We start from the raw sequence: 26,241 nt of genomic DNA on the forward strand, positions 1-26,241 counted from the left end.
TGGTAAAGGGCTTGCCACACCTCCTCCCCCAGACATCATAATGGCAGGAGGAAATGGCTCTTGGGCTGGTCCTTGGGCAAAAGGCCAAGCCGAGTTTTGCTGCCTTCCCTGCATGACCCTCTCTCCTGTGTCTGATTCTAATCCCACTACCCTTGGATGCTGGAGCAGATGGGCCCTGTCAGGAGGGAGAGCAGGAAGAGCCCAGGATTCCACTACTTTGGCTGTGGGCCTTGTCCACAGAGACAGTGAGGTGCATCCATCCCTGGCCCTAAGTGGAAACAGTTCTTTAAATAGCCCACAGTCTCTGCACATCCAGGATGCTGTGTGATGAGGCTGAAGGTGCCCTTTGGGAAGTAGAAGATGACCTCTGGGAAACAGAAGGTGCCCGGCGGGATGTATCCTGTGCTGTGGTCCTCTCTTTGTCCTTCCTTAATGAGTCACTTTCCTATAAATCTGGGTTACGGAATTGGCTCCCTGGATTGTGCACAAGATGACCAGTCTGGTGTGTGTGTGTGTATGTACTCATGTGTGTGCTAAAGCATGCCTGTGTGGTGCAGGTGTGTGCTTGTGCCCATGTACGCATGTGGAAGCCAGACCTCAGATGCTATTCCTAAGAGTTATTCCTTAAGATGCGTCTCTCACTGACCAGAGGCTTCCTGATGGGGCAAGTCTGGCTGGTCAGTGAGCTCCAGCATCGCCCTGTTTTTTGCCTCTCCAGTGTTTGGATTACAAATGTAGGCTACCGTGTCTGGCTTTTTATATTGGTTCTGGATTGAACTCAGGTCTTCATGATTGTAAGGTAATTTCGTTACTGACTAAGCCATTTTCCCAGCCCCAAGGTGTGTTTTTAAACCTTCTGCCCATAGCATATTCTATCTGGGAGCATACCTGTGTGCCCTAATTTAACAATGTTAACTTCACATGACTTAAGCGAATTCTACCCTCACAGCTTCAGTCAGGTCCTCCAACAGGCAGGCGAGCCCCAGGCCGCCTGTGCGCCCCCCCCCCCCCCCGCACCTATCCCCGACTGACCAGCTGGTGTTCAGAATTCAGCTGATAGTGTGGCAATCCAAACCCTTGCCCACAGGCGACAGCATAGCACACCGGCCCCTAACCTTGTTCAGATTTCTTTATTGAAAAATTAAAGTCGTAAGCTCTGTATATAAATACACTGACATTGCTGGTCGCCTGCAAGGCCTCTGGGATAGGCTGGGGGTGCAAAGGGGATCTGGGGCCTGGGGTCCCCTGAAGCGCAGGAAAGGAAATAAATAAATACCCTAGGGACACTGAGCTAGGAGAAAGGGGGTGCGACTGGTGTGAACAGGCGTGCTGGCGGCTCATTTGTGGCACTGAAGGTCCCCCGGCAGGGAGCAGTCCGTGAACTCTCCTGTGACCTCATAGCCAAAGACCTAGGCATCTGGGGGTGGCAGCACCCCCATCCGGCCCAGAGAAAGGTGCTCTGCCTTCCTTCCCTTCACTAATGCAGTTTTATTGAGCTCCTACTGTGTGTCTGGCGCACAGATTTGGACCTGACTCATTGCTTGCCCTGTCTGGTTCTCTTTTTCTCCTAGTCTGGGCCAGGGGACCAGGCAGGGTATATGTGTCAGGGTAGGAGGGGGAGTCTGCCTGTGACCCTGTCCTATAGTCTTGACCTTGACCCCACCCCTAGAGCATCACGTTGAACTCAGTGACCAGGAAGTCGATGTAGTCTCTCTCCTTGGTCTTGAAGGCCTCGGCGATGATTCGGGCAGCCTCTTTGTGCTCCTTACCCCGAAGCGTCAGCCCATTCACTTCCAGAATCACGTGGCCCACCTTGAGCTGCCCACAGTTATGGGCAGAACCTCCTCGCTGCACAGGGAGACAGAAGCAGGGGGTCATGTGAGTACCTGGTTTTGACCACCAGCTAAGATAAGCAGCTACATCGCCAATCTAGAGTCCACAGTCCTGGCAAAGTTGGGCTCTGCAGAGCGAGAGGAGGCAACTTCCTAAGTTCTGGGCCAGCATGGAGTGGGGGCGGGGTGGGTGGACATGTTCCTGCTAGTCTGCCCAGGCAGCCCAACACGTCAAGGAGCTTGCCATTCAAGAGGGGCACTGGGTCTGTCTTCAGGCTTGATGTCACCTCTGGGAGGCAAATTCTGAGGGTACTGAGAATGAGCTCTTTAAGACGGGGGGACTTCCACAAGGGAAACCTTGAAGACATACCTGAATTGTGACAATCCTGGGCAGAGGCTGGCGTGTGTTGGCACCACCCTCAATGGCGATGCCCAGTGTGGCTGCACTTTTCCTCACACGGACTAGAGTGGATGTTGGCTCCAGGAGGCCAGGCTGCAGGTGGGAGAAAGACAGCCTTGATGTTTCTCAGTGGAGCACGGTGGGAGCCTCAAATATGATGCAGACTAAGCTACGTCTTTGGCTTTTTAATAATGCCCAAGGCCCAGACCACCTGGTGGAGTGGAGACTTTGAATCCCAGGCCTGACCTTGAAGACAACCTCAGCTACCATGCCACACTAGAATATAGAACAGCTGCCAGCCCTTGCCACCCAGGATCAGGGCAAAGAGGGACTCCAGATTGCTAGCACAGTGACCCTCTGGATCACTCCAGCAATGCCTCCCAAGGGCCACGTGCTAAGTGTCTCCTGATTCCCAGGACCTGCCATCCTCCACCAGGATCCTACGGGCACTCCCCCACTCACGGGTTTATTGGCACCCTCTGTGGTCCTCTCCGTCCGGGGCAGCTCCTTGCCACTCTTGCTTTTAGTGGATGCTGTCTGTCTGCCTCGGCCTGAGATGCTGGCCTCTGTCTCCCCAGCATCCACACCACTGTCCTCACTTAGAGTCTGCCCGCTGTCTGAGAGCTGAGAAAGTGTGGAGGCTGCTGGGGACAGACAAGGGAACAGAAGCAGTCATGGAGGGCCACTTGGGGGGAGGTGACAGGGCTGGGGGCTGGATGGCTATGGAAACTCACCATGCAAAGATAAAGGGAAAGATGATGGGATACAGGGGCTGGAGGGCCGGGGATATTCCCTACAACATTCTCCATCTCCTGACCACCTGATCTGCCAGCAGGGCCAGGCCCGACAGTCACTACATCTGGGATTTCTGCCCAGATCCCTAACCACTGGCACAAATATGAAAATAGAGGTTAATGGGCCAGCCCAGCTCACAGAAATGGGCTGTTGCTTTTGTTATTTAAATTCACATGTCAATTTTTAATGATAGATATTTGAATTAGGAGATTTTTTTTTAAAGGTCATAGTTACACAAGAATAACATGGAAGGTCTACCACCCTGCCCTGTACCCGGCCCCCCATGACCACCCTGATGTGAACTGAGTGGTGGGTATACATATCCCATTCTCTAGCCAGCAAAGCTGCTCCATTCTGTGCGTGGCCACTGAACCCTGAGCTAGAGGCTCTTGCTTAAGAATGTGCACTGTGAGCCGGGCCCGTGGTGGCGCACGTCTTTAATCTCAGCACTCCGGAGGCAGAGGCAGGCGGATCTCTGTGAGTTCAAGGCCAGCCTGGGCTACAGAGTGAGTTCCAGGAAAGGCTCCAAAGCTACACAGAGAAACCCTGTCTCAAAAAAAAAAAAAATGCACTGTGGATACTGTGTGTTGGGTCTGAATGCGTGAGCCTGGGTGAGTGATACATCATCTCAGTTCCCACCCCCCACCCCCACCCCCACCCCCCGCCTTGTTCTAACCCTGGAGAGTGACACCTACATAGCAGGGTCATCACAAGGACTAGTGCACAGGGAGGAGCAGTGGAGGGCAGCCTGCTCTCAGGACCCAGCTCTGCCACCGCCTATCGCATCTTCGGTGTCACTTGGGAAACGGAGACTAACGATGCTGGCACAGGGCTGGCGGCGGGACTCCATGAGTGAAAGGCAAGCAAGGCTTCCGGTCATTCCTGGCTCCCACCATCGCCTGCCCAGCATCTCTACAGAGGCCTGCTTGCTCTTCTCACACCTGCCAGTTGTTCCCCAGGGCAGGGTCACAGTGTTCAGCATCTGTGCTTGTGGCCTCAAGTCCCCTGACCCTGCCTGCCCTTCCCTAGGCTCCCTCGTGGGGTAGTGTGTAGCACTTCAGCCACACGATGGCAGCAGAGGCTAGCTAACTGCTGGACAGCCAGGGCTCCCTCCACATCTTCATTGGGCATTCCTTAAAAGACAGGGGGCCCCAGCCTGGCCTCATGCTGCACTCTGACTTCTACACACCATCCAGAGGTCCCGTGACTGGGACTGTCATACCCCTGGAACCCAGCACCTTCTTTCTGCCAGACTGAATGGTCAGGAGCAACCAACGCCAGCCCTGCCCTCCCAGACAGTCTTCCAGAGGACGCTGTGAGATGAACGCAAGGTGTAGGAGTAGGAGACCCCTAACTCCACCCCCACATAAACCCCACCCAGTGACCTGGCAGTGGCTACTCCACATTGCCAGGGGAAGAAGGTGCCACTCATTCATGGTAGCTGTGCAACAAATAACTAGTCAAGGGCAGAAGTGGGATCCAAACTCAAATCTTGGCTTCAGGCCATCTTCATGCTGACCTTGAGCCAGACCGCATGCATGCAGGCTGGCAGACCCTTCTGCAGCACCCAGCTTCACTAGTCACAACAGGAAGAGTGACTCTGGGGACCGGAGACCCCCCTCCTCCCTGTGTCACAGAGCTGGGCAGCCATACTCACTGCGTGTCTGGGGCAGAGCCCGCACTTCGTTCACATCAGGCTCACTGTCTGGACGGTGCACCTCCACCAGGACGAAGTGCTGGTTTGCACCCACAGGGTCGGGGTGGTCAGAGGGCGATGGTGGCGGAAGGCAGGCCCCAGCCCCCGGGGTCTCTGCAGGAGGGCTCTTCAGGTGTGGTGGGGACTGGACCCGAGGGAAGGGGCCGATGGGGTGCTGGTTAACCAGGGCCAGGTGGGTGTCCAGCGGCTTCCTAGACCTGGGGTTGGCATGGGAGATGGAGGCGTAAATGGGAGAGGAGGGCGAGTCCTGTGCTGCTGAGGAGGGCCCTGGGGTGGGTGCAGCGCCCAGGGGTGGGCTTCGATTCCGGGGTGCTGAGAAGACAATGCCTGAGTGGGCAGCAGCCGACAGAGGTGCAGGGTCCTCCCTCCCTGGCTTCCGTGTCTGGCCAAACCGGTGGTCTTGATCTTGAGCCAGTGGTGGTGGGGGAGGAGGTGCCTTGATGCCGGACAGATCTTCTGAAGGAGGTTTGACATCGTCCTGCCAAAAGACCCAACAGGAGTAGAAATCAGAGCCCATGGTGGCCAGAGAGGGACAGCAAACGGTGCTGGACCCAGCAAGGACTCGGTCCCTGCGCCTCAGCTCCCGGCCACACTGTGTTGAATAATGAATGCATCGCTCAGTGGAAAACTGCTCCCTACATCTCGGCAGCCGAGGAGCGCCAGGATCTTGGCAGGTGTCTCTGGGGACTCACTTGGTTCCTTTGGGAATTGAAGTTCTTGGCTTTGGCAGGGGCTCATCACGAGTGACAAGACTTAATTAAGGCAGGAGGAAGAAGATGGCAACACAAAACAAGCATTTCCATGGCAGGAACCATCTGGACGAGCAGAGGTGGGGGAAGGGTGGAGGCACCCGAGGGCTGCAGGGCTGTGTGGCCACGGACAGGGTAAGGTGCCTCTCTGAGCATAGTGCACCCACCAGCAGGTTAGGCAGGGATGAGAGCAGCAGAGCATACGATGTGTTGACAAGGGGCCTAGATGCAGTGAGCCTGGTGAGCAGGAGAAATGGACCATGGCCACAAGTTCCCTTTCCTTAGTCCAGGGTCCATGCTTGGAAAGCTCTGGAGACACTGTCTCAATGCTCTGACTGAATCACTTGACTCACTCTGGCCCCAGCTATGAGTAAGGTGCTCCATTTTCAGCTCCATGTTACAGATGGGAAAACACAAGCACAGAGGGGCTAAGGAGCTTGCCCAAGGCCACACAGGCAGCAGGGAGGTCAGACTAGAACCCAGACCACCAGCTGGGCCCGTGGGCTCTTGGCAGAGACTCTGTCCCCCAACCCGCTTGTGTCCTCTTTCTGTGGCTATCCCCAAGAAGAGCCCAGGAGTCCAAGAACCAAGCAGGCCTTACCACAGACACATCCGGGAGGGTGTTAACGCTGCCTTGAGTGGTCTCACCGGTTGCCTCCAGGTCTAACGTGTTCTGGAAATGGACAAGAGACAAGCTGAGCAGGCAAGAGCTGAGAGGAGAGCCCATCTGTTTCCCAGGGCACAGAATCGAGGACCTTGTGACACCTTCCAATGGCTGAGGTGACCTGGCAGACCCCACTCCATGGATATTTACCTTACTCACTCAGAGCAATACAGTGACTTTTTCCTGTTAGACGCTTGGAAGTGAAATTTTCTTTGTTATTATTTTTGAGGCAGGATGTCATGTAGTTGATGCTGGCCTCATTTTAAATTTGCTATGTAGCTGAGGATGACCTTGAACTGACTCTCCTTTTGTCTACCTCCCAAGTACTAGGATTAGAGGCATGTGCCAGTATGTTCAGTGTGTATGATGCTGGGGACTAAACCCACGTCTTTCCGCACAACCAAAAGGCACTCTTCTCAGCTGAGCTACACTCCAAGCCGTGAAGTCAATTTCTCTTTGTGACCTCCTGACCATTTTCAGACCCTCCTTGAACTACCTGGAGATGCTGGGGGTGACTTAGACTTGAGCCTTAAGTGTTGTGCTCCACAGCTTTAGCACCCCCACATCCAGTGACAGAACGCTGGGGGGCGGGGCACACAACAGGCCAATAGCAAATGAGGTGTGTATAAGGAAAGGGTGCTGTTCCATGGCTTCAACCCCAAAGGGGTAACTTAATGTATAACTGGATACCATATTACAACATATCCACCTCTTCCTTAATTCCGCCTCATTGTGTGTGTGTGTGTGTGTGTGTGTGTGTGTGTGTGTGAGTGAGAGTGTGGTGTGCATGTGGGAGGCCTGAAGAGGAAATCAGATTCCCTAGAGCTGGGGTTACAGGCAGCTGTAAACCACCCAGTGTGGGTGCTGTGAACTCAACTCAGGCCCGCTGGGAGAACAGTAAGTGCTCTTAACCCCGAGCCATGTTTCCAGAGTCTCACTCTCACCCCCGGCCTACACTCCCTTAAGTAACTTCATGATGCCAAAAGGCTTTCTCTGGACTCTGGACGAGCAAGGTGAGCTCTTCTGAGGTGGGTTCTTTGGGGGTGGGGGGAGGGGGGCTACGGGAGCCCATCATCTCCTTCTGCCTCCAGACCGTCAATGAGACTGCACCCTGTGTTCAACTGGCTAGATTAGGGGATGCCTACATGGCTGGTAAGTGTGATTTCTCTGTGCCTGTGGGGACGTTTCTGAGAGAAATCAACCACAAACATCATCCTCCCCACCGTGCAGCCTCAGTACCCACCACAGCCCCAGAGGAATGCCACAGTGGAGGGGGACTTCAAGGGATGTCCACTTTCTCCCGCCTCATGGTCTGCTTTTTCCTTCTGCAATGTTAGGGTTGAACCCAGGTCCAGGCCAGTACAGCACAGCCCAGTGCTGCGTCTCACCAAGCCCTTCACCTACCCTCCCACACCAGGACTGCTGCTTCTCAAGCTGAGCTGGATAAAACAGCCATATTGGGCCTCTAGCTGGTAGATGGAAGTCCTGGGACGTCCTATGGTCTCCTGAGTGTTGTCCTCATGAGACCTCATCTTCCTGTGTTATAGAGTAATCCTGTAGGTTGCTTCCACGGACAACGCTGGCTGATGCAGGCACCCAGACCTGGCTCAAGTCTCCAGTGAGCCATCCATGCTGAATGAACAGCCCCCAAGGCTCTGGACCCAGCAGCTAGGGCTGGAGGAGAGACATCATCCTGCCTGAATTTGTGTGTGTGTGTGTGTGTGTGTGTGTGTGTTTAGACCTCAGAGGGCATCACATGGCTATCAGCATACAGTACACGTGGGAGAGCAACGACCAAGGAAGGCTTCCTAGGGATGGACACTGGGTCTGACTGTGAGCAGCGAGCCGTGTTTCAGACCCTGGGAATTGTGTGCGCATAAACAGGGAAGAACACAGAGGATGCTTGAGAATTTTCTGCCAGCTCTTGGTCATGCTTGGACTTGAGCCTGAGGGCAGTGGGTTGCCTCGGAGATGAGGTCAAGTTTGCTTTCCACGAAGAAGATTCCGTTTGCTCATGTCCCCTCCTGCCAAGCAGGAGCGCTGCAGGAAGTGTGGCTCGCTCTTCTCACTAGCCATTGTCTCGGTTGGGCTGTAGACACGCTCCACTGGCTCCAGGTCACCTCCGGCTCGGGCCTACCTGAGCAACCCACCCCCTCCCCTTGTCCCATTTTCCTTTTCTCTCACTCATCACGGCTCCCTACCCAGCAGCCAGACAGTCCTTGGAAAAGAAATCAAGTAATGGGCACCCCCAGTCCAAGCAAGGCCCTGGGGCCTTAACATGTCACTTGGGAGGAATTCCAAGCCCCAAGCTCACTGTTGACTACACAGCCTGGCCCTTTCTTGCTACTTCTCCGGTATCATCACACCCGCCCCCGGGCCTTTGCACTAGATGTCTTGCCACCTGCACCATCCATGACTCACTTCCTCCTTTCCTTTGGTTCTCATGGCTTGGGGCCTCCTCGACCAGCCCTGTCGCCATGGGGCACCACAGATAGCATCATCCATCTATCCTGACCTGATCCACTTTTCCTTACACAGGTCACATGTGGCTGCACTATCTCTTCTTCCTACTGGGTATAAACTAGGGCAAGACTTAGGACACTGTGACTTCAGTGCTCAGAACCATAACTGCTGGGTCTACCAGGTAAATAAATGAATGAGTCTATATGAGTGAATGGATTGCTTGGTATGGCTGCTGGGGGGCAGGGGCTGAGCATGCTGGGAGTTGATGAGGAGGTGCTGTGTTCTTTGTAGGGGCCGGTAATGATGGCTGGAACAAGAGGGAGGCATAGTTGTAGACAGAAGGTCCTGAGGCAGAGCCTCCTGTATATAGATTCCTTCCCCAGAAGCTTCAAGTATTCTGGGGTGACAGGGGACATGTGTTTGCAAAGGCCAGGGATGAAGCCACAGATGGACAGGACGCTGGGTCCTCTTTGTAGGTCACCTCTGAGGTTTTCTTGAGCTCACATCCCGCTCTGCCTCTTATGGCTGTGTGACAACAGGCAAGTCATAAGTCTCTGTGTGCCATGTAAAATGGCTAGCCGACCATGCCATGCAGCTGATCCACTAAACCCTCGATGGCTCTCCCCACAGGGCCTGACACTGTACCTTGGAAGGTTTTCCTCATTAGAAATCCAGGAAGCCTTGCAAACTGCCCCCAGAGTGAAAGGCCTACCAAGTAAGTAAGTATACTGTGGCCCCTGAGGGTGAGCTCCTCAGAGAGGAAGGTCATGGAGCTTTCTCATAATCCCTTACCGATTGTCATGAGCATAGTGCTCTCTGGAATTATCTCTAGTGGATGCGCATCAGAGACCCCCTCCTAGCTGAGGTGAGTGACAAGGCCAGTTTGTCCATGCAGGTCCTTCCCAGATGCAGAATTCAGGAAACCCATGGTGTCTACTCCAAGGACAAAAGCAGCTTCTGCCATGGGCCCACATGGCCAGTGTCACCTGCTGCAGAGGATGCTGGGGAAGCAGGTGAGGCTCAGCTGACTGGAATTGGGCAAACCTGCCCTGTTCTGGGGCACTAGGAACCTGGAGCATCCTTCAGTCATTCAGCAAACACTGACCATGATTTAGGAGCGAGGGTGGGAAGGTTTGAGGGTCATAAAAGGCCAGGTGAGAATTAGGTGCCTGGCTCTTACCCAACCTTACTGTATGTACTTTCCCATGGCCCTGAGGCAGGCGCCATGGCTCTCCCCCATCATCTGTCACCTCTCCTGTAATTATAGATCTAGAGGAATGTGACAGGTCCAAGGAAGCATGGCCATTGTCCTGGCTAATTTTATGTCAACTTGACACAGGCTAGCGTCATCTGAGAGAAGGGAACCTCAATTGAGAAAATGAGAAAATGCCTCTATAAGATTGGGCTGTAGACAAGCCTGTAGGGCTTTTGTTTTGTTTTGTTTTGTTTTGTTTTTTGAGACAGGGTTTTTCTGTGTAGTTTTGGTGCCTGTCCTGGATTCGCTCTGTAGACCAGGCTGGCCTCGAACTCCCAGAGATCGGCTGGCTGTGCCTCCCGAGTGCTGGGATTAAAAGCGCGCACCACCGCCGCCCAGCCTCTGGGGAATTTTTTAAATTAGTGATTGATGGGGGAGGGCCCAGTCCATTGTGGGTGGTACCATCCCTGGGCTGGTGGTCCTGGGTTCTATAAGAAAGCAGGTTGAGCAAGCCAGTAAGCAGCTCTCCTCCGTGGCCTTTGCATCAGCTCAAACCCTGTTTGAGTTCATGTTCTGACTTCCTTTAGTGATGGCCTATGGATGTGGAAGCATAAGCCAACTAAACCCTCTCCCCACAACTTCTGTTTGGTCATTCTATTTCATCATAGCAATAGTAACCCTAAGACAGCCATTCGGTAGTAACTTGGGTAACTAAGCCAGGTCTGCGTCACACCACCCTGGAATTGGACAGAGCCCAGGTGTTTCAGGTGGAAGAGGATGAAAGTGGAGCACACAGCAGGCAGCTGGTTGGAGCACAGTGCAGTGCAGCCAGGCTCCATCTGCCAGATCCAGACACTCGGGAGCCCGAGTCCCCAAGTCATGTTCCTTGTGCATCTGAAATAGCTGCAGCCAGCCCAGCCAAGAACTAGGGCAGTGCCAGCAGAACCCAAAGAGCAGGCATCGAGGGCCAAGGCCACAGTGCACGTCTGCATGTCCTGGATACTGTATCCCAACCTCAGCGCCTGCTGCTTTCCCCATGCCCTTTGGGGCTGACTCCCCTTCAGTTCTACAGCCTAGCCTGAGGCTCAGAGAGGGTCCACAGTCACCCATCAGGGTGGAGTGCTTCCCATTCAAGCCTACAGGTATTTAAGTTCCTATCCCATTGTCTCCATCCTCCTCAGGGCTGTGGGGGTGCAGAACAGTCCCTCCCTTACATTTGAGTTGGTACAAGGATCCAGATTCTCACACCTCTGACTTGGAGCAATGGAGGAGGGGAAGAGGAAAAGTGAAATGAATGACCAGGAGCTGTCCTCGCGGCTGCCTTCCACCCGGGTACCGAGGACAGGCAATGGCTGCTTTGGATATCATCAAAGCCCAGGTGCCCAGAGCCACCTCAGCAAAATAGTGCTCCTCCCCATGCCAGCCCAGTTTCTGCCTCCTGCTCCTTGCTTACATAAAGGTGCTATTTTCATCTCTTTGTTCTCCAAGCCCTGTTACTCCAGTGTCGGGCCACTCCCCACCCCTCCCCCACCCCAAAATGCACCTAAGGTCTGAAACTGGGTGGCTGGTTTCCCATTGTGTATATGGAGAAACTGAGGCACTAAATTACAAAAGCTTCCAGAAGTTCACCAGTGTGTGTGTGTGTGTGTGTGTGTGTGTGTGTGTGTGTGTGTGTGTGTATAGGGGGCAGCATTAGATTTCTGCCTGACTGAAGGAGAAAAAGGAAGAGAAGAGACCTTACAGGGAAAAGTAGGGATAAGGGGGAAGGTGGGGAGAGGGTCCAAAGAAAAGACAGGGTTGGGGAAGGCCAGACAGTTCAGCAATGGGAAAACCAGAGACAGAGAGAAAAGCAGGGTGGCCACATGACCAGGGCTGGTTTGAAAAGAGCTTGTCACCTCCGGACAGGTGGAGGATGGTGATATGACTTGGGGAGGCAGAAGTTCTGGCACTGCTTGGGACAGTGTTTCTTTCAATCAAAGCTGGGAACTGGGGCTGACTGTGGCTATCTGTGAGGACAGTCCCCATTCCATCACCCCAGATGGTGAGAGCCAAGAGCTCTCTGGGACGGAAGGGCACAGTCACCTCTCAGGACAGGGCATGGTGGTAGAGTCCTATTACAACCCAGCTGGGATGCTGCTGAGCTGATACCTGTCCCTGCGGCTCCCTCCCTTGTCCTGGGAAAAGGATGCCACACAGTGGAAAGAAAGAAAGCATGCCCCACAAACTCCAGGTCAGGAGAAGCCCTTGGGACAAGTGTTGAAGGGGACATGGGGACAGAGAGCCTGGCTCAGAGCCTCCTTCCATCAGGAGTGAAGGCAGCCACCATCACCAGGGATCTTTCCTGTCACTCAGATGTCAACAGCATCTCCCTATACCCATGCTGGTTACTCACCCAGGGCTCCACCTTCTTACCAGGAGAAAGCAAACAGCCCCATCACCATTGTGCTTCCATGTTTTGAGAGCTGCATATATCATCAAACAACTGAATGCTTTGTTGTCCTCTGCTCTAAACTCCTAAACAGTTAAAGCTGCAATCCTGAGAAGGGAGCCAGGACTCCACCAGCCTCCAAAGGGGTCTGGGGCTCAGACAATGAAGAACTCTCTACAAGCAAGCACACTGCCCAGCTTCCCCATTTGTCAGCTAGAAAGCACTTTCTTGGGACAGCGGAGCTCAGCTGCATTCAGAGAGGAGCTGAGCTCATGGACATGGCTACATTTGATGAAAACATCTCCTGGCACCCCAAATCCTCACACAGGGAGGCAGGTGTTCTGTAAATGCTAGGACGAGACAGAATGCTGTTGAGAAGGAAGGAACCATTCAGGTGGGTTGAGGGAACTAAAGCCCCTGGTGCCGGGATGGTTCTGGGGTGTTGGGGCATGTGTTAGGATGAAGTGATGTTCTTCTCAGTGGAGGGGTACATCCTGGGATCATGGTGGGGTACGTAGTTTCCTGGCATGGGGCACTGTTAATAGTTTGAATATGAAATGTCTCCCACAGCCTCATGAGGACGTGGTGGCCAGTTGTTGAGCTTTGGGAAAGTTATGGGATCCTGAGGGCTCTGACCTAATCAGTGGATTCATTTCTTGATTTATTCAAAATAATATGACATAATTGGGACATGGTGAAAAGAGGAAGCAGGGCCTAAGTGGAGGAGATGTCACTGGGGTTGTGACCTTGAAGCTCCATCTTGTCCTAGCTTCTTCTTGTACTCCTTTCTTGGTTTCCTGTCTCCTCCTCCAACATGTGAACAGCTTCCCCTTTACATGTTCTGGCCACTATGATGCTCTGTGCACAGGCATGAGGCTGAATAAAGATGGGCTGAACTCCCTAGAGCCAAAAATAAGTCTCCTCTTAAGTTATACCAGATAACTGGTTACGGCACGAAAGATTAAGCTAGCATGGCATGGCAGCTCATCAGGGACCTACGTGGTGCCCACCACTTCCCTGGCCCTCTGCATACCCATGTGGCTTTTGCCCCACATTCCATCACCCCCAGTACCACTCCTCATGTATCCCTCAGCTTAAGTCAAAGCCTCATTTAATGCCTGACTGAAGCCAAACTCTGGATCTTGGTTGACCGTCTCTCTGTCAGTGACCCAGTCATCAGGCCTGGATCTATCCTCTTATAAGCCTCAGACATTGAATTTGTAGATTGTTTGCATAACCCAGGGCCTGGTTCATGCTAACAATACTGAGCTACAGTCTTATTCCTTATGTAGGTCCCTTCATCAAAACCTCCTTCCTCCATTGGGCTTGTGAGCTCCGGGTGGGCAGGGTGAATGGTAGGGAGACTTAATTCAATAAACATCGCATGGCAAGGGCAGGCTGAACAAACAGTGAATGAGTAAAGGGTTTCCTCCTGAACAAAGGAGTCTTTAAACCCAGCAGGTCAGTCCTGGGTCAAAGGAGGGAGCAGACCCTCTGTTTCCTTGTCCCATCTCTAAATGACAAGCAGATGTCGCTCAGTCCAGAGTGGCTTGAGTGTCCCTCCTTCAGTGTGCCCCAAAGAGGAGGGAAAGGAGACTCAGGCCACAGAGGGAGCTGATGCAGCAATGCTGGGAGCCTATCTTTTGCCTCCCTGTGGTAAGGAAGAGGACAGTGTGGCCTCAAGGGTAGGGTACCATCTCAACATCCCTGGAAGCCACAGGGCCCCACTCTAGACATAGGAGAGCTGTTTCAATCCAGGCAGAAAAATCTGGGGTGATAATCAGATTTTGTCCAGTTGTTATGAGTGAACAACAGCGTCCTTGACCTCTAATCTTTTTCTGTCCAACCCTCAGAGTAGTAACATGCTCAGCTTACATGCTCCCCACACACGTCCATCCAGTTTCCCTGGGCAACCCAAAGGTACCAGGTATTTCCAATCCAACGCACAGATGTGGAGACAGGATCGGAAAGCTTATGCTACCAGCTCAGGACAACCCACTCTAAGTCTGGAGAGCCAAGCCCAGTTGGTAGGATTCACAGCAGCCTGGGAAATGGCACATCGGCCCTGCTCACACTAAAGATGCACAAATGCTGGCAGGCGTTTGTTTGCTCGCCCACTCTGCAGGCCAGCCATTTCTCCGGGGAACATGATGCTGTTTAGAGGCTGGAAAAAAGCTCCAGGTTGAGTGGTAGACAAACTGAAAGGGGATGTCATTTGTCTCTGGGTGGGCTGGGCTGGGGGGGTTCCTGGATTGAGGGCTTCTGTTCTGAGCAGATGTTGCTGCACAGTGGACCATGTGGAGCCTGGGAATGATCACTCTACCATGTGACCCAGGGAACCTGGGTTCAGTGGAAACTGGCCCCATCTGGGATGCCTGGGTCCCTGGGTCACCGGCAGCCAGGCGCCAGGACAAGGTGCTTTTCCCCTGAGATACAGAGACAAATGTTGGAAGACGATCCTGTGGGAGGCTGAAGGCGCCATCTCCTGGGCTTCGCTTGGTAGATGCAGTTCCTGCTTGTCCCCATCTACTCTCCCTGCTACTGGGGAAGTAGGCTCACTCAGGGTTCAGAACAAGACCCGTGTTTGTGAGGACAAAGGTGTGTTCGAGTTCTGTGGGTTTAGCTGTCTTCTACTGATACATTGGGCTGTTTGTTGCTCTGCATTATTGCGTGGAAGCTGCGGTCCAGTCCCTAGTGCCTGGTTGGGGGTAATCTTCTCTTCCACATCTTTCTCCCTCTGCTATAGCCCTTGTTCAGATGCAGAGCTGGGGAGACATTGTCACCCTCCCCTGACATGCCCTCCTGGATACTTCTTAGTGTCTGTGGTGGTTTGAATGAAAATGGCCCCCATGGGTTCACAGGGAGCGGCACTATTAGGAGGTGTGGCCTTGTTGGAGTAGGTGTGGCCTTGTTGGAAGAAGTGTGTCACTGGAGGTGAGTGGGAGGGCTTTGAGGTTTCAGATGCTCAAGTCAGGCCCAGTGTCACTTTCTCTTCTTTCTGCCTGCTGATCCGGACGTAGAACTCTCAACTACCTCTCTAGCACCGTGTCTGCCTGCATGCTGCCATGCTTCCCGCCATGATAGACTAGACCTCTGAACTCTAAGCCATCCCCAGTTAGATGTTTTACTTTATAAGAGTTGCTGTGGTCACGGTGTCTCATCACAATAATAAAACCCTAACTAAGATACACCTCTCAACAGAAAGATGCTTAGAATCTGAGGAGCCATGGAGGTCTGCCTTCATCTTATAGATGGGGAGACTAAAGCAAGTGTGGGCAGGAGGCTTCCCCAAAGACACATGGCACTGGAGGGACAAAGTGGTGTTAGAATACCCTAAAAGAGATGCTTCCAGATCGGGAGGTGGTGCCCCTTGCCCCTCACCCCAGGTGGCCTGCGTGTGCAGGGTCTGAGGCTGCTATGCGCCAGGGGTATGGCAAGAGATACTAGGCCAGGGCTGCTCAGGTGCACGAAGAGCTGGCACCTGCTCAGCCCATCACTGTGTCTCTTAGCAACTGACTGCACCATCTCCACGGAGCCCTTGCTATTTCCTGGGAATGTGTCTGTGCATCCCTTGTTGATTCTCAATAATCAGAGATCCTGTTAAAAATTAAGCCAGACCATATCCTCCCAGATCGGGGGCATCGTCTTGTTCACAATCAGTCTTCAGCACGTGGCCTGCCCTTTGCTGTGCTCACACTGCACTGGCTCCACCTGCCTCCTAGACAGTTGGTGGATGCAGGAGGCATGCTCCAACCTCAGGGCCTTTGCATATGCTGTAACTGCTGTCTGAACTCCTCCCACACCCCCAGACATGGGTGTGGTTCTCTCTCACCTGCTTCGGGTCTTCCTCAAGCATGCCTTTACCAGTCCTCCCCAGCCCCGGGTGCCCTGCCCTCTTTTACTATTCTCTTTAGCTCTTATCACTTCATGTGCCACTCATCTCGTCCTCCATCATTCCTGCTGGCCTCTGAATTCCAGCTGAGAAAGCATCTCTAGCATTCATTCTCTGCTTCACTGCAGCCCCTGGGCTGCACACAGCACATGGCATGCACCCCATAAAGATTAACAGAAAGGAAGGAAGAGGAGGGAGGGAAAAGACGGATGGCGTACAGACCAACAGACAGGCTGACTGCTAGGTGATGCCCAGCAAACAACTTCCGGAAGAACCAGGGTCAGAGGACAGGGCTCACAACACCACACAGAGGCAAGCAGGCCAGGGACTTGGTCCAGCAAGCTGTGTGACCTGAGGTAAGCTGCTCCCTCTCTCTGAGCTTCTCTGTAACAGGAGGATCTTAGTGCTCGTGGCCACTAGGAAGGCCACAGGAGATATGTTTGAGAAATGCTGGGACCAGGCCTTAGAGAGCACCCCACAAGTCCCAGCTGTTATTAACAGGAAAGGCTCCAGCATTCACATGGGCTGAGTTGTGTGTTAAACTCCAGGGACCCTGCAGTGACCCCAGATATGGTCACTTCCCTCAACCACTGGTGACCATGTAGGGATAAATGACCACGTCTCTCCTGTTCACGAAAGTACAGAGAGGCAAGATCTGGAAGTAATCCTGTCAAAGGGGTCAGGGAAGGCTTCCCGTAAGATCTGCCACCCAAGCTATGGGGACAGGCCATGAGGAATGGGAAGGAGAACATTGCAGACGGGCAGAGGCCATGACATGCAAAGGCTGGTCATGCTCTCCACTGCACAGCACAGAGCGATCACCCTCCTTTTAAGGATCCTAAAACTCAGAGAGGCAGAACTACTTCTGGAGGTCACACAGCAAGTCACAGGGCTAAGCCAGGATTTGAAGAGAAGTCATTCTCCAGAGCCTGAGGCCACTCATGAGGTGGTGACCAGGAGAAAGAGTAGCAAAAACACTGGGTCCCCAGAAGGGACAAGTGCAGAGTTCGGGGCGGCAGGAAGGGCTCGGCCCCCACCTCTGCCCTGCCTATGGGACTCCCAGCCCCCCACCCCTGCAGAAGGACGGTACCTCCATCAGGTCTATAAGCCACAGCAGCCGCTCCTAGGGAGGGTGGATGGGCAAAAGGCAAAAAGAAAAATACATGAAATGAATGTCAGGGGATCAAGAGGCTTCAACATAGCCACCACCTTCCCCACACACCTACTGAGGGGAACAGCAGGGGCCTCAGAGGAAGCTGAAAGGCCCTGCTGCTCTGGGGAGCCGACCCTATCCTTCTCAGGGGTCTCCAGAGGTCAGCAACTTGGGGCAGGCTTGGGGCCAGCAGTCACAGATGGAAAAGCAGGCTAGCAGGGAGCAGTTTGTCCCAGGCCACACCTGCTGAGGACAGGCAGTGATTCAGGAGGAATCTGCTTGGAGACTTTGATCTAGCCGGCTGGGTCCCCAGGGACCTGCTGCAGACTTAGAACTGAGCCTCAAATGTTGCCCGGGGGAGTCCCTGGGAACAGGCAAAAGGGAGGGGCAGCAGTCCTCAGCCCAGTGCCTTCCAGAGCCTTTGAGTACGGACAGGCCCAGTGAGCACATCTCTCTAAGGGGGTTGCCCAGGCAGGAAGGGCAGCAGGGCAGAAGCAAGGGCTTCATCTGTCCCGAGGGCTGTGGCTTCATTCCACGGACTCCAGTACTCATCCGGGGCCTAAGACTGCTTTCTTGTTCTGTTCTCCCTACAAGTTGAGGATTTGGCATAACAATTCCCCTACAAGGGAGGAAACTGAGGCATAGAGAGGTAAAGGGGACTTCCCTACTTGCAAGGCTCTCTTAGGCTCCACCCCAGGAGCTCCTCTCCTCCCTGCCTGGGGGAGCGTGTGTGTCCTGGGCACCCTGATTGGTCACGGATTCCGAGTGGTCCCCAGTTTAGGAACTGTGTGAAGGGACTTTGGGGTACTCTCCCATCTGCCCCAAAGCTTCTTGCACAGAACCACTCTTGACGTGCGATCTGCTGTGCCCAGGGTGTGCCCTGTGCCCTGGGTCCTTGCTGGTGCTGTTCTCAGCTAACCTGAGGAAAGGCAGTGATGGGAAGGCCATTGCTACTCTGCAGAGCTCCATCCTGGCACAGTGGCCTCTTGGCTCCTCTTGTCCTACAGCCTGCTCTGTTCTCAGGACCTCAGGCTCCCGCAGCCAGAGCTAGCAGGACCTTACGCAGTTTATACATGGAGAGACTGAGGCACAAGGGAACTAGGACTTAAGCCCAGATTTGCTGCCTCCTAGACCAGAAGACACTCTCGCTGTGGCACTCTGGTCCTGCCTATCCAAGGGCTGCAGCCGGTACGTAACTCCCTGCGTTTAGAGCTGTGCTTAGTGGCTCTTGGAGCTCCACACGGACATTTTAAGGCCAAGGTCATAAGAGTCAGACTCAGAGAAAAAGAAGAATGCAGACCAGGGCCCATAGCCTGAAATCACCTCGTCATGAGGTGATTCATGGCCTGTGGTTGCAGAAAACCTGGCAGTCCGGGGCAGGGCCTCTGTCTAGCTCTGGAAGTGACCTGCCCTTCTAGGGACTTGGAAAACAGTCACTGGCCCATCCAGAGCCCCGGAGGGAGGCATGGCAATCTCTGGGGTCATCGCAGGAAAGGACAGGGCCCTTCAAGATGACAGGGATGGGGTTAGAGGTCCTCCAGCCCCCAGAGCTCGAGTGTTAAAGAAAAGCCATGTGAGGAGGCAGGATCCGTAGGAGTGAAGGCTGCCATGTGGGGTCGCCAGACAGCCACAGGTAGCTCATCCCTCCTGCAGGCCACCCTGCCATTGAACTCACTGAGTTCTGGCTTCAGAGCCACCATTACTTCACTCCCTTTCCGAGGATGACAATACCAGCTCTGGGCCCCCAGCTCACCCACCTGGCTCTCCCTCCCGTAGGCTACATGGCTGTCCCCTAAGATAAGAAACATGGCATTTGTTGTTGGGCGTGGTAGCACATGTCTTTACTCTCAGCACTCAGGAGGCAGAGGCAGGTAGTTCTCTGTGAATGTGAGGCCAGCCTGGTTACATAGCAAGCTCCAGGCCAGCCAGGGCTGCATAGGTCTCAAAACAAAAACAAAAATACAAAACAAAACAACAACGACAGAAAAAGCAAACAAAACCCAAGGCATTTGCCCTTGAAAATCTTGGGAGCAGAACCACATTCCAGGATGGATTAGATGCTGTACTGGGAGCTGCTGAGTTGGCAGGAAAAGCCAAGCCAGGCTTGGGGCTCCACAGACAGCAGGTGGCCTCTCGTGAAACCCAGAACTACAGTCCAAACCACCATGATGGCTACTGTGTTAGCGCTGACCCTAAGCTGAACACCACGCCTTCCCCATTTGATCTTCCTGTGAACCGCAATTATACAGTTTTTGTTTTGTCTAATTATTCTTTACAATTTGGTACATTTTCACCGTGTGTGTGTATGTGTGTGTGTGTGTGTATGTGTGTGTGTGTGTGTTTGTATGTGTGTGCATGCATGCGTGTGTCTGCACACATGTGTGCAGGTGCCTCCAGAGGCCAAAAGAGGGCATCAGATCCCCTGCATGTAGAGTTGCAGGTAATGCACAGGTGGAAATCAGAGGACAACTTGCAGGGGTCAGTTCTCTCTCTCCACCATATGAGTCCCAGGGCCTGAATTGGTTTGGTGGCAAGCACCTTTACCCTCTGAGGCATTTTGTTGGGCCCTGTCACTTAAAAAAAAAAAAAAAACAAAACAGAACAGAACTTTTCCTTAGGATTCCCAGACTGAGAGCCACAGAAGGCATGTCTTTCTTATGTGTCCACTGTCCCCCTGTCCGGCACACAGCAGGTACTCCACCATAGCCGGGCTCTTACAGATGAGGAAGCCGAGGCTCAGTGAGGGAAAGCTAACATCTTAACGGCACCCCGACCTTCTCACCAGGGGTAGGGCAGGGACAGCTCACCCTGGCTGAGCTGACAGTCGTGGAGGTGCCGTGGCTGCCTGTGGATGATCCCGTGTCGCTGTAGGACACCATGGAGTAGGTGTCTCCGGCACCAGGGCCTGGGGGCTGCCGCGCCTTCATGGACTCTATCTCCCGCCTCAGTACCAGGTGGTCAAAGCGGTCCAGATCTTGGGGTGAGATGGTGCTCCTCACCTCAGACAGGAGAGAGAACTGCAGGGGAGGGTGGGACAAAGGAGATGCTCAGACGCTCAGGAGAGAACTCCATCAGCAGGTGAGACTGGGACCTCTACTCACAAGTGAGCTGCATGCGAGTCTGCTCTCCCCTCCTTAACCCCATGTGGCTCTCCAGCATCCACATGTCTTTCCTCAAACACCAGGCCCAGCATCACCTGACTCCTTCTTCTCTGCCACTCTTCCTTCTCAGCACACCCAGGTGACAAAGTCCCAGAAGGTACTACCATATTCATGCCACAAAGCCTTTGGCCATCCTTTCCATCCAGAGTACCTCTCAATCCTATCGCACCATGGCCCCCTGTATCTACCCAGGGTTCAGTTGAGCTGAGGTCCTTGGTGACAGGGTCGGGGCAGAAGGCACAAAGTCACCTTGGCGTGTGTGTTGAGCAATTCAAACAGTGCCATGACCAGGGCCTCCACAGAGATGGCACCACCACGGTACTGGTCCAGGTAGTACATCATCGTGGCACGCTCCTGCTCTGTCAGCAGGTGCCGGGCTTGGTCATCCAGAAGTGCGCGTGTCTGATTCCCCAGGCTGCTCAGGGTCACCTGGGAGCCAGCGGGGCCCTTGTAAAATCCTGGCTGAAAAGACAGAAGGACACAGGGGACTCTAGGCTGCTCGGGATCCAGAGGACCTGGTAGAGCCAGTAGCAATACTGTGGAGGGATGCTGCGGCTTCTAGAGGTCCTTTGATGATCTATCTCCATATACATGGGAACCTCTCCACCCAACCCTGGGGTGATGGCACTGTATGGTCATCTCTGGTCACAAAGCATTCATGGGGCACTTTGATATTTGGCTCGTGTGTATCCTTGTGCCTATCTGTTCGCACACTATATGATCCTCTGGGCTTTACTATCTCTCTTAGTTAGCTGTGGTGATAAGAGTCCCTGCATTTCTAAACTATAATTCCGATCTACACCCCTAACCCATTCCAAATTACACCAATAGTCCTCATCACTGACCAGTTGATATCGTCCAGTCTCTCCTCAGGTTCTTTGGCCCACACTGTCACCCTGCCAAGCATATCTAAAATGATCTTGGGAACACAAACTTGGTGTGGTGGACTCTGCCTACACAGTGCTCACTGCCCCCACCTCTTTCCACAGCCCCAAACCCTGTGAGCACAGGTCAGCCTGCCTGTCACTCTGCTCCTAGACCCCACTCATTCTCTCCTATTCTTCCACTAACCCACACCCTCTTCTGTGCCAAGGCCCTGGCACGTGCTCTTGCCTTGGCATGGCTCACCCCTCTCCCTCTGCTCGGTGCCCATCTAGGTTTACTGACTCATCTCTTACTCTTTCCTAATGCCCGCCTTGCCTCGATGGCTCCCAGTCTCTTTTCTACTTGGATACTTGTTTGAATGCTTGCACTGTCTTTATTTGTGAGTCTTCCACTGGGTGTGACCCCACCCACACCCACACACACACCCTGAGCATCGGGACAGTTGGCCAGCCTGGCTGAAGCTCCCTACAGTGTGCAAGCCCCTGTGCGTACTCTGCCCGGAACTGAGGGGAGAGGAGGAAGATGCTGATGATGTCCCACAGATGAAGACACCTACCTTGCTTGTTCCTTCTTCTGTGAGGTCCCCTGGAAACCTACAGAGAGAAACAAGCCCCTTCAGCACATGTGAGCACATGGAATAGGGGCACACAGGGAGAGGCTGAGCTGGAGCAGGAAAGCCAGGCTTTGTATCTGGCATGGTGGCACATGCCTATGACCTCTTAGCACATGGGAAGATCTGAGGATCAAGACTAGACTGAGCTACAGAGCAAGTTCCCAACCAGCCTAGCCTATGTGACCCTGTCTCAAAAAAATTCTTCCCATCCCCAAATAGAGCAATAATGTGAGAAACCACACACCCACGCATCGCGGTCACTGCTTAGGAGCTGCTGAAGGGCAGGTGACCCCCGTGACCTAGAGGTGGCTTTTAGCCTTCCCAGTTAGTAACATGTTTAGCATTGCCACACCATGCAAGGTAGTCTCCTGAGTGCTTTCTGTCCTGATGGGACCCAGAGTTCTCTGGTTGGCATGGGAGCAATGGAGAGTCGGGAAGCATGGGTGTGGCAGAATGAAAGACCTCTGGCAGGTGACCCAGGTCAACCATCTCATCCCCTGGGAGGGTGGGGAAACAGGACCGGAAGCAAGTTGTAGGGACCCCTTGGCTCTAGCTCATATTTTCATGAGAAAAAGAAGGCTTATGCTGCAAGAGTTTAGAATTTTAAGAAATAACCAGAAATCCAGTTTTTTTTAAATTAGGAAATCTGATTTTAAAAATATGTTGGAAATTAATTAAAAAAAATAACACTATACTGGAGAAAGGAAGGGAATGAGGGGGAGAAATAAGAAGTGGTTGGGGGTGTCTGACTAGAGTCACCAGCCAGCAGGTGGAGACGTCTGGTGGGGACCGTTGGTGACACGGGTTACGTTGCCAGCAGGCATATACCCACCCAGCCTCTCTGCTTGGCTTCTGAGACTCATTTCATCCCAAGTACCTCCTGGGGTCCTCTCTGGCAGTGTGGGATGGGGGCAGAGCCTACATTCAGATGTAACACTAGGCACCCAGAGACAGTTAGGTGATTTGCTTGATGGCAGAAACTGGGGACCCTAAGTCCTGCATTTCAACTTTCCCTGGGGACATGGAGGCTAGGAGAGAAACGCGAAGAGCCCATGCTCATGCCCATGAGTGGAATGGACCTCAGGGTGGGGACACCAGGCTGAGAGTCATGTGGCGGAAGATGAGAGGAACATTGATTCTCAAAAGTCACCCAAGGGTCCCTGAACCCTGTGCCTGAGGCCAGACCCTGCTGAATTGGTGGCGCTTTCCCCAATCCGGGAACTGGCAATCCACTTGGTCTGGTCCACGGTGGTACGTGCGTGGGGCAGCCTTCCAACGTCCTTCACCGTCAGGATGAGGTGCCGGGATGACTTGAGCAGCTTCACCGCCTCGTCATGCAAGATGCTGAGAAAGCTCCGCCCATTCACCTCCAGAATCTGGTCCCCAACCTGCCAAGACCCAACACCATCACATGGGCTGCCCTCGTCCCAGCTCTCCTCTCGCCAGACTGAGATGAGGTCATTGAGGTTCAGGGAGGCTATGTGGATGCCTGAGGGTCACATAAGAAGGAAATGACAACTTGCTTCCAATGCCAGCCCCGAGCCCTGCTCCTGTTACTAGAAAGGACACTTCCTATCTAGTGACAGCTCTGAAAGTTAAGTCAACTATGACCTTCCCAAAGTCCCCCCATCAGAAGCAAGCCAGCTCAGAGACCTGGGTCAGATGAACGCACTGCAAAATGAGGTGAGGGGAGTGAAGGCAGACACCTGTTATTTGCATATCTGAGTCTATGTTGTTGAGATTTCTTATCTAGCACATTTTTTTAAAGATTTACTTATTTTATGTAAACGTGCGTGTGTGTGTGTGTGTGTGTGTGTGTGTGTGTGTGTGTGTGTGTGTGTGCATGTGTGCCTGGTGCCCACAGAGGCCAGAAGAGGGGGGTCAGATCCCCAAGAACTGGAGTTGCAGGTGGTTGTGAGCCAACACATGAGAGCTGGGAACTGAACCTGGGTCCTCTGCAAGAGCAGCAAGTCCTCTTAACCACTGAGCCGTCTCTCTACCCCGTGTTGCACAAATCCTAAATGGTCTTATAATAAAAACCCAGAACCAGATATTGGGGTAAATGCTGAAAGATCAGAGAGACAAAGGAAGAAGCCACTAGAGAAACTTTTTACCACTACTGAATCCTCAGGTCAAATGGAAGGCGAGATTCTATCTCCACGAATCCTCTGACTGAAAGCCTCTGAGTCCTCAGCCGAAAGGGCTCTAATTCCTGTCTTCTCGGGCCTTATGTGCCTTTCTCCGCCCAGCCATTTCACTTCCTTCCTAGTGCTGGGACTAAAGGCATGTGTGCTTTCCAAATACTGGTAGCAGAGGCATGAGATCTCAAGTGCTCGGATTAAAGGTGTGTGCCACCACTGTCTGGCTCTGTTTCTCTCCTAGACTGAATCAATTTCATGTAACCCAGGATAGCTTTGAACTCACAGAGATCCTAATGGATCTCTGCCTCCCAAGTGCTAGGATTAAAGGTGTATGTCACCACTGCCTGACCTCTATGTTTAACTCTGTGGCTGGCTCTGTTCTCTGATCTTCAGGCAAGTTTTATTAGAGTATAACAAAATATCACAGTAACCCTAGCTCACATTCTTTTGTCACTTTAGAATGTCGGCAACGCTTTAATTTATTAAAGAAAAAAATCCCACCAAAACCAAAAACCACAATAACCAAGACACCCAGCCTCTCACTGAAGGAATACACACTGCTCAGAATCTTATGACAAGCAGGCAGTTTTATTTTGTCATATAAAACAACAGACAAGCAAGCATGTTTAAAATGAAAAGATAAAAAGACAGAGACAGGGCTGGAGAGATGGCTCAGAGGTTAAGAGCACCTGCGGCTCTTCCAGAGGACCTGAGTTCAATTCCCAGCAATCACATGGTGGCTCACAACCATTAATGAGATCTGGTTCCCTCTTTTGGAGTGTAGGAATACATGCAGACAGAATACTGTATACATAATAAATAAATAAATCTTAAAAAAAAAAAAAGACAAAACCACCAGCTCCCCAATAAAAGCAAGTCCGAAACAAAGCCAGAAGAGGCAGGAGGAAGATGCTGCAGTGTGCAATGGGGAACACTGGACCACTTTGAAGAGTGGGGACTCAATGGACCTCCTTCTCTCTCAGGACATTCTCAAGCCCATGGATGTGACATCAGGCTTGCTGTAACCTGAAGGGTGGCCAGCCCACCTGCTGGCTAGTCTCAGCTAGATTTCTTTCCCTCTGTCTAAGCCTGCATTACCAATAGTGGGGGAGTCAGACTCATCCATGGCCCGAGCTGCTTGTGGGGGTGCGCTTTTCGGTGATGTGGCTGCCTCGGAGTCATTTATGCTACTGTAAGTGACGTCAGTGAGCTCACTGGTCCACTAGACTAGACCTCAGAGGAGGAACTGTTTCTCTGGTTTGCCGTTGATGCCATTTCTAGGGAGAAGGGATATTTGTTTATTTCTCCGCAGGAAAAGTTAAACAACAGGATGTTCACCCTCAGTCTGTGGTCACAGCACTAGTGAGGGGAGCTACATGGTGCAAACCTGGGTCAATCTGGCCCAAGGCCCATTTGCTTTCTATTCCTGCAGCCGGTTGCTGCCAGAGGACCACATGGCTTGGCTTCCAACCCCGCCTATCCCAAAGCCACCTTCCTTAGCTCTGCCTACAACAGCCGGACCCTGATTCTGACTCAACCACCAACTCTGCCCATATTTCTCCAGCTAGCTCTCCAGCAAGTCTCAATCACTCTTCCCTTTCCTCCATTCATGGTGGCCTCTCTCCTGGGTCCCCACCTGCTCATCTGGTGGCTCCTGAGTCAACATTTCATCTCTGTGAGTTTATATTTAAGCGGCCACGGTCATCATGCAGGAGACTGTAAATATGTGGGAAAGGGCTTCAGAGACCATCAGACCCGGGTTCAAGTCCTGTCCCTGCTCTATCTATGCCATATGACCTAGGCCCACAACCTGCCTCCCTCCTGCTTTCCTCCGGTGGATGTGAACTGGGGCCTTGGTCCAGGATTGTCCTCCTCCAAATGTCTAGCTATCCGTGTCTGTCTCTATACCCCACCAAACATTGGTACCACCCACAATGACAAGTCTCTCTCCCTTGCCACTGGCCTCCCTAGTTAGAAGACTGAGCATCTGTGAATGTAGACAGCTCAGTAAGGAATGTGGGACAAGACCCCACACTGCCTTAGGGCGTTGCCAGCAAGTGCTCCGAAGTGCAGCTTTCTCATGATGACTTGGATTTTGTCAGTTCTACTTTGGCCCACCTCTCTTGGCCTACTCTGAAGCCCAGGAGAGCTGC

General features: G+C 52.9%; 1 protein-coding gene across 1 annotated transcript; it reads right to left on the bottom strand.

Annotated features, from left to right (window-relative positions):
• Positions 1 to 1,114: 1,114 nt before the first annotated feature.
• Positions 1,115 to 25,214, bottom strand: LOC131904780 (whirlin-like). The gene is made up of 10 exons (XM_059255813.1): positions 25,187 to 25,214; positions 23,133 to 23,436; positions 21,891 to 21,927; positions 20,699 to 20,911; positions 20,096 to 20,305; positions 6,095 to 6,166; positions 4,685 to 5,222; positions 2,695 to 2,876; positions 2,203 to 2,325; positions 1,115 to 1,848 (listed from the first exon to the last, which is right to left on the bottom strand). The coding sequence occupies exons 1-10, from the start codon at positions 25,212 to 25,214 to the stop codon at positions 1,666 to 1,668; spliced, it is 1,890 nt and encodes a 629-aa protein (XP_059111796.1). The 3' UTR covers positions 1,115 to 1,665.
• Positions 25,215 to 26,241: the final 1,027 nt, after the last annotated feature.

Source organism: Peromyscus eremicus, chromosome 2 (assembly GCF_949786415.1).
Source record: "Peromyscus eremicus chromosome 2, PerEre_H2_v1, whole genome shotgun sequence".
Lineage (NCBI taxonomy): Eukaryota > Metazoa > Chordata > Mammalia > Rodentia > Cricetidae > Peromyscus > Peromyscus eremicus.

Excerpts from the sequence above, each read along its gene's own strand:
- LOC131904780 (XM_059255813.1), bottom strand. The coding sequence starts at position 25,214 with ATGGATGAGTCTGACTCCCCCACTATTG. Across the intron at positions 20,912-21,890 it reads CAGAAGAAGGAACAAGCAAG|CCAGGATTTTACAAGGGCCC; the intron begins GTAGGTGTCTTC and ends CTGTCTTTTCAG. Across the intron at positions 5,223-6,094 it reads CCCTCCCGGATGTGTCTGTG|GACGATGTCAAACCTCCTTC; the intron begins GTAAGGCCTGCT and ends GTCTTTTGGCAG.